This window comes from Antechinus flavipes, chromosome 4 (assembly GCF_016432865.1).
Source record: "Antechinus flavipes isolate AdamAnt ecotype Samford, QLD, Australia chromosome 4, AdamAnt_v2, whole genome shotgun sequence".
NCBI lineage: Eukaryota > Metazoa > Chordata > Mammalia > Dasyuromorphia > Dasyuridae > Antechinus > Antechinus flavipes.
Window position 1 is genome coordinate 382483704 of NC_067401.1, and position 8358 is coordinate 382492061.

At 34.7% G+C, this 8358-nt stretch overlaps 1 protein-coding gene across 2 annotated transcripts in view; it reads left to right on the forward strand.

Annotated features, from left to right (window-relative positions):
- The window catches only part of NUCKS1 (nuclear casein kinase and cyclin dependent kinase substrate 1), a 32661-nt gene extending 24930 nt beyond the window's left edge, over positions 1-7731 (forward strand). Inside the window, exons 4-7 of one of the 2 annotated variants that reach the window (XM_051998524.1) lie at positions 556-611; positions 2937-3089; positions 4824-4973; positions 6488-7731. In XM_051998524.1, coding sequence (XP_051854484.1) covers positions 556-611; positions 2937-3089; positions 4824-4973; positions 6488-6687 — 559 coding nt within the window. In that variant the 3' untranslated portion in view covers positions 6688-7731. The remainder of the gene's footprint in view (positions 1-555; positions 612-2936; positions 3090-4823; positions 4974-6487) is intronic. The other variant, XM_051998525.1, reaches the window with a different exon arrangement.
- Positions 7732-8358: the final 627 nt, after the last annotated feature.

Genomic DNA, 8358 nt, shown 5'->3' on the forward strand with positions numbered 1-8358 from the left:
GTCTCTAACAAAAGGTGGGAAATATCCTCCCTCATCATTAGTTCTTAGACACTTCTGCAAATGTCAAACTTACAGTTCACAACATTCCTGAATGCAGCCTGGGCCAAATTAAATTTAATTGGGAAATATTTAACAAAGTAAATAAAAATACAATAGAAGATAGATTATAATAATATGCAGTTTTCTAAATTGAGTAACCCACAGGAACTGTTAGTATATAATGTTTGGGTGCCCTTGTTTGTATTTGAGGTGGCATTTGAACACAGATCTCCTTGACTCTTAAATCCAATATTTTGTCCTTATACTGGGCTGGCTCCCTCTTAATTCAGATTTCTCATCCTTTTCATGTTTTCTTAAAGAAAGTAATAATTCTATTATGTTAGTATGCCATTCATTCTCAGTAAATGGGCATTCACTTTCTATCTGGCTTTGTTTCTGACAAAAAATGGTAGTTTTCAAGACTTGATTCATGTCAGATTCCAGAATATTTAGTCTTACTTGGGTCATTCCAAGTCTTTGAAGAACTTAATAATGTGATTTTTTTTTTTCCTACAGTGAGGACTCTGAAGAAAAAGATGTGAAGACCAAGAAAGATGATTCACACTCACCAGGTATTTATGTTGTTAAGTTTTTCCTTCTTTTAGAAACTTCTTTCCTGAAATCCTCCCAGAGGATGTCTTCAATGATTCTATCAGAATTTTCCTTGAAGTATTGTTATTTAGTTGGAAATCTTCTTGACCTAATAGAGATTTTTGTGTGTGTGTGTGAAGGCTTTTATCATAGGGGTTGTGAAGATTATCGTCTCTTACCAGAATTGAATAATGAATTTTATTCCAGTAAGGAGTTTAGCTATATTGTTCTCTTACCAAGTTTTTGAGTGCTAGACTTTATTTTAAATGAGGCTGCTAATTTTATCATTTTTACCACAAGGACAAGGGTTTGAGGACTTTAGAACTATTGGGTACTTTCGTTTTTTAAAAAAAATTACTTTCACTTTTATTTTTATCTGGATGTAATGCCCATACTTTATGCAAAAGAAATTGCATTCATTTTTGCTTCTGTTTACTGATTTCTATCCCCATGATGTTCATTAGAGAACCAACTCCCAATTGAACCACAAACCAAATTTTTAATTCTTTTATTTTCTTTAGTGCCCTAAGAATACAAGATATAGTAACTGGTGTCAGAGGATCTTTCATTTTTATGTCTTATTTATCTTGGTAAGAAAATTTTAGCTTTTAGGTTGGTGACCTCAGAGCTAATGATGACAAAGCTGTCAAATGCTCCCAAAAGAAGTCCTCAAAAGGGGAAAAAGCCAAACCAGAAAAAGAATAAACATTCAAATCCAGGGAAAGAGCCGCAGGTAATCGCCAATACAGAGGGAGACTTGGCTCTCATCTTTGGCTGGTAGCCATCACTTAAGCCTGATGACTGACTCAAATAGGAATAACTTTCTTTGGATGATTTTTAAATTAAGTTACTAGTGGAAGGAACTTTTTTATGCTTTATTTTTTAGCACAGCTACCTGATTTTTTTATACAAGTGAAAAGTTTAAAAGCTTTCTGTATATACAAGGGGAGGAAGGTATATGGATGTGTTACATAAAATATGTGTATTTTAAAAACCACATTGCTCATTGATTGGCAGTTTGATATTTACGGTATATTGAGATTTGCTAGCAAGTAAAAAATAAATGTAATAAATATAAATATCAAACATTACTTGATATGAGAGGCTACTCCTAGTCTACCCCTTGTAGAGATAGAATGTCCACTAGTGTTACATATTGCCCATATTTTCAGACCTTGATCCGTTGTGCTGATTTTTTTTTTCTTCCTCTTCTTTTTTTATGTCTTTTAAAAATACTAGTTTTGTTATGGGACAACTCCCACATGGGAGGAATACTGGAGATAATTTTTAAAAGATATCAATAAAACTATTTTAAATGAATTTGTCAGACTTCGAATAATAAATTTGATTTTTAATGATTTTTACAGCCTCTTACATTTTAACACCAATCATTAGAACTTATATATTTATAGTACTTTTATATGTTCTTTCTTTAAATCTTCACAACTATGAGACAAGGAAGTTTTAAAAGTACCATCCCTACTTATAGATGAGAATAATTAGGTTGAGTGATTATAACTTTTTTCAGAGGTCAATTAGATAGTAAACAATAGAGCCAGGAGTTGAAATCAGATCTTTTAACTCTTAATTCAAATGTTCTTGTTGCTACTTCTTAGAAGAAAATCTGTTGAAAAATATATTATCTCTCACTTTTGTATTATTCTGAAACATTTTTTGTAACTTAAACTTCCCAGATCTTTAAAATAGACCAGAAATTTTAGGAAGAATCAAAGTTTCTTTTTTGGAAGTCAATTCCTTCAGGTCTACCCTTTAATTGTTGTGTGCAGTAGAAGTGTTGATTCTGCAAAACTACCATGCAAACTGGATTAAAATGTAATTAGGAAATGTTTAACAACAAATGAAAATAAAGTACAGCTTAGATAATGTTAATATGTAGTTTTCTAAATCCGTACTTGGCAGGAATCCTGTTTTTATTTAATTTTGATACCACTGGTCTACAAATGTATACTTCATAATATTTTATCTGAAGTGATCATACTACTAAATCTCATAATTTTTGGAATTTTGGGCTGTTGTAATTCCCAAAATTTTCACATTTGAGTTTTTTATTCAGCTAATGAATTAAATGAATTGAATTTTGCACATATAGATTAAGAACAGGTGATGTTCTTTTGCAACCAAACATTAACTCTGCCTTTTTGTCTAATAAGCTATAAATTATCCATTGTTGCTCCTTTTTTTTAACTTTTAAATTCTGTATTAGCTAAGAATATATTTTCTTCCTCAGTTAGCCACTGGAATCAAAGCATTTGTATCATTGTACTATTGTGGCTTTATTGTTGCAGAGGATAGTGAAGATGAAAAAGAAGATCACAAAAATGTTCGCCAACAGCGTCAGGCAGCATCCAAAGCAGCTTCCAAACAGAGAGAGATGCTTATGGAAGATGTGGGCAGTGAAGAAGAACAAGAGGAGGAAGAAGAGGCACCATTCCAAGAGAGTAAGTGAAAATGACTGGAACCTCAGTTGTGTGACCTTGATCACTATAGCCTTAGAGATGGCCTACCCAGCTGCCAATTCCTCAAATAATAACTAAGGTACTTCCTCTTGGAGTATCTGGATCATAAATGGAGATGTAGAGATATTTGATGGTTTCCATCAAATATTTAGATATACAAAAATTCTGTTAAGAAATAAGTTGTCCTAATCTTGTGGCTTCTACTCTTAAAAAAAGGAATTATACATATGAATATGTTGCTGGTTTATGAGTTTGAGTTTTTTCCTCCATTTCCCCCACATGTTATTCATAACATATAAATATTTCATAAGTCTCAGTCGGGATAATCTTACAGTTTCTACCTGTGTTAGGTTTAATAAATCTCCCCCTCTTGATCTTCTCTTCAAACAAGTCAGTCCACGCAATCCCTCTTTGAAGTACATTTCTTTTTTTTTTTTTTTTTTTAATAATTTTTTATTGATAGAACGCATGCCAGGGTAATTTTTTACAGCATTATCCCTTGCACTCACTTCTGTTCCGATTTTTCCCCTCCCTCCCTCCACCCCTTCCCCCAGATGGCAAGAGTCCTTTACATGTTGAATGGGTTGCAGTATATCCTAGATACAATATATGTGTGCAGAACCAAACAGTTTTCTTGTTGCACAGGGAGAATTGAGTTCAGAAGGTATCAATAACCCGGGAGGAAAAACATAAATGCAAGCAGTTTATATTCATTTTCCAGTGTTCTTTCTCTGGGTGTAGCTGCTTCTGTCCATCTTTGATCAATTAAGGCTCTCTTTATCAAAGAGGTCCACTTCCATCAGAATACATCCTCAAACAGTATCGTTGTTGAGGTATATAATAATCTCCTGGTTCTGCTCATTTCACTCAGCATCAGTTCATGTAAGTCTCGCCAGTCCTCTCTGTATTCCTCCTGCTGGTCGTTCCTTACAGAACAATAATATTCCATAACGTTCATATACCACAATTTACTCAACCATTCTCCAATTGATGGGCATCCATTCATTTTCCAGCTTCTAGCCACTACAAAGAGGGCTGCCACAAACATTTTGGTACATACAGGTCCCTTTCCTTTCTTTAGTATCTCTTTGGGGTATAAGCCCAGTAGAAACACTGCTGGATCAAAGGGTATGCACAGCTTGATAACTTTTTGAGCATAGTTCTAAATTGCTCTCCAGAATGGCTGGATGTGTTCACAATTCCACCAACAATGTATCAGTGTCCCTGTTTTCCCACATCCCCTCCAACATTCCCCATTATCTTTCCCTGTAATTCTAGCCAATCTGACAGGTGTGTTGTAGTATCTCAGAGTTGTCTTAATTTGCATTTCTCTGATTAATAATGATTTGGAGCATATTTTCATATGTCTATAAATAGTTTCAATTTCTTCGTCTGAGAATTGTCTGTTCATATCCTTTGACCATTTATCAATTGGAAAATGGTTTGATTTCTTATAGATTAGGGTCAGTTCTCTATATATTTTGGAAATGAGGCCTTTATCAGAATCTTTGATTGTAAAAATGTTTTCCCAGTTTATTGTTTGTGAAGTACATTTCATAACTATCTTACACATGTGGCCTTGACCTCACCCTCAAGTCAATTGTATAGGAGGGTTTAATTCCCTAACCCCATGCTCCATTCCATTAGACCAGCTCCTGTTGTTTACTTGGAAGAGTGCACAAATTGTCAGGCATTGACATTTTTCCTTTCCCTCAGAAGATTCCGGCAGTGATGAAGACTTCCTAATGGAAGATGATGATGATAGTGATTATGGAAGTTCAAAAAAGAAAAACAAAAAGATTGTGAAGAAGTCCAAGCCTGAAAGGAAAGAAAAGAAAATGCCCAAACCTAGGCTAAAGGCTACAGGTGAGCTCAGTTCAAACTGATCTGTAGAAATTCCCCATTAGGATATGATTTGAGGCTGGCTAACCTGAAAGAAATGCAAGAAAGTTAAAGGATCCTAACTTCCATAGGCAGACAAATAAATATGAATAGAGGGATTGTGGTGATTTTAAAAATGAGGCTTGACTGAATGAATCTGTTTCAGGAAAGGATATATCATAGGAAAAAATGATTTTAGTTCTTCCAGGAATCTGTGGTATTTGCCTTTATTTTGTGGCATCAATAGGATATAAACAAGGAATAACAATTCCATGAGGCTTTAAAATAAGTGATTATAACACTTCATCATTATATCTATTAGAATCTAATTTTAATTTTGTTTAGTTTCACTGATGAATATTTAAACTACTTGTGAAATTTTGAAATCACGAAAATGTACAAACATCATAAAAATAAAAATATTGAGTACCTCAGAGGCTTTACTTTTCTCTTCGACCCTTGAGGATTGTATCACAAACCTGCATTCACACCCCCAGAGAAGAGCCAGGCTGAATTTGCTCTTTATGTTTGCAGTTTTAGCATGCTGTTATTTATTTATTTTTGGCTAGGCAATTGGGATTAAGTGACTTATCCAAGGTCACTCTGCTGTGATTGTTAAGTGTCTGAAGCCAGATTTGAATTCAGATTCTCCTGATCCAAGACCAGTGCTCTATCCATGGCATATCCAACTGTCTCATTATCATATTGTTATTTACCAATTTACCTTATTTTGATGTCATTTTCTGCTTTTAGCTTTTAAATTAAACTTGTTTTTAGTTCATTCAGCAAGTCACTGAACTGTATACAATCATTTCTGATATAACACATGTACTCCCCAAAATCACCACACCATGTAAAATTGTATAGTAAAAAACCATGGGCTGCATGGTGGGGAATAGGGTCAGAAGCGCTGCTCAACATCTTCAGTAACACATTAAAATGATAGGAATATAAACAAAATCATATTTTGATACATGTTGAATGGTAAAGAAGTACATGAATATATATTTATTAACATTACATCTTACATATACAATAATATATTACATAAATATGGCTAACTGGTGGCCACATCCCAGGTTATGAGTTGGCCATCTTTTGCAAGTTGGGTGAAGAAGAACCCTGACATCAGGGACCAGAGAAAATTTTAGAAAATGTTCACCCAGTTCCTGCACCTGAAGATAGAAAGGAAATCTTTCACTTTGACAAAGACCACCTGAAGTTTGATGAGGAAGTGGAGGTCGAGAGGGTCTTGTCTTGTGAATTTTTGTAAAGTGGAATGGTTTTCTGTTACAATATGCCTCCATTTAGCAGTATTGTTTTTGCGTTTAAAAATTGAGGATCAGTTTGTCTTGCATTTTGGTTTTGGAAAGGTGAGTGGTCCTCTGACTTTGGGAAAATTTTGTTTTTTCCTTTTTTAGGGATAGCTAGTTCTCAGGAAAGACTTGTTTTTGTTTTACTTCCATTCCTTCCCCAATCCTTCCTCCTTTTTCTTTCAGTGACACCAAGTCCAGTGAAAGGCAAAGGAAAAGTGGGCCGTCCCACAGCATCAAAGGCATCAAAGGAAAAGACTCCTTCCCCCAAAGAAGAGGACGAGGAGCCAGAAAGTCCCCCGGAAAAGAAAAAGTCTGCCAGCCCTCCACCAGAAAAATCTGGGGATGAAGGGTCTGAAGATGAAGCTCAGTCTGGGGAAGATTAAAAAGTGATGGTTTGGGGAGATTTTATTTTAAAAAAAAAAAAAAAAAGAGGAAAAAAAAAAGAAAACCTACTTAGGGGTAGAACATGGTTTTGGCTATGGCTTGACTCATGGGCTTTGAATGCTTTCCCTCTTCCTTACCCTTCCCACTACCACCATCACATACACACACACACATACAAAAAAAAAAAATTTTTTTTTAAATTTTTTTCCTAAGAGAAAATTATGGCCATGTTTTGTTTTTTTTTTAATTACCTTTATTATTGGCTATTCGCCCTCTCCCAATCTCCAGTGAAAGCCATGATAAAATATCCAATGAGTTTACCACCTAACTTTAAAAAAACAAAAAAAAAATGAAAGGGTTACCTCAGGTAAAGCAGTAAGTTTGAGGTAAATCCTCTTGAAATTTTAACTTTTCTAAAAGTTATCAAGATGAATAGGAATCCAGAGACAATAAGAATTCCAAATGAAAGTGGTTGTTCCTTATTTACCTGAATTAAAAAAAAAAAAAATCACTGTCAGCAAAGACAAAAGTGTGTACGTTTTGATTTTTTTTTTTTTTTTATCATGAATCTAAACTTCCATTGACTAGGCAGAAAAGTGATAAATGTGAGTTCAGCTCTTATATTTCCCGTATTTCTAACCCCATTTGGGAACAACCAGGCCACATGACTTTGTGCTGTGGGGTTTTTGTTTTTATTATTGTTTTGTTTTGTTCTATTTCACTCCTAGTCATCTCGGGGAGAATAGGAACCAAAGAAATCCTTTTCTCCTACTAAGGTCTTAGGGAGTTAAATGATGCTCAACCTAAAAATCAGGGTTCAGTGCATCAAAATCTAAGTTACTTTGTTTCAGATCTGAAAATCCATGGTTCCAGTTTTTAAAATAAATATGTATTCTTTTTCTTGGAATAAATTTTACCAAGGATCAAGAGGGATTTAGATTTTTAACAGCAAGATTGCTGTGCCACATAAAAAGTGGGTTTCTTCTCAAACTGACAATGTTTAGGTTTTAAGCCAATAAAGAACCAGTTAATGTGAAACTAAATTACAGAGAGTTGGGCTTTTTCCTTTAAGAAGTAGAATTTTGTTATGGCATATCCATGCGCTCAGATCCCATGAGTCATGCTTTGGTTAATTCATGATGTAATTTGGGAACAGAATGTTTTCCTATCCCACCCTCTTGTTTCTCCCCAGAAATGTGGTATGTACATCTGTGAACTTCCTGCTGCAATATGGGACACAGACCCCTTCATGCCTATTCTAGGACATTATCTTTCTTCACCTACAAATTATCTTCTTTCCATCCTGCCCCCGATGGGGGTTTACTACTTAACTGCTGCTCCTGACTTGCTGACCCTCTGTCTAGGTATTGATCAAATAAAATTGAAGTTTTATGGTGGCAGGGAAGAGGGGAGGACCCCAACTTTGCATTCAGGAGGCTTGTTTGCAGTTAATATCTTACAAGCCTTTGTGAAAGCTCCTACACCTCCCTGAATTTTGTTCCTTCAAGTCCTGATGGAAAAAGGTGTAGGGATATGTGATATATTAGTAAATTTGAAATGAAAGGAAAAACTGACCCTCTTTTTTTTTTCTGGAATTTTCTCCTAAGTATCTTGCTTTGCTGGTTTATCTTTTTGTTTTGATCTTTGTAAGAGTTTTCTTTTAGTCATTA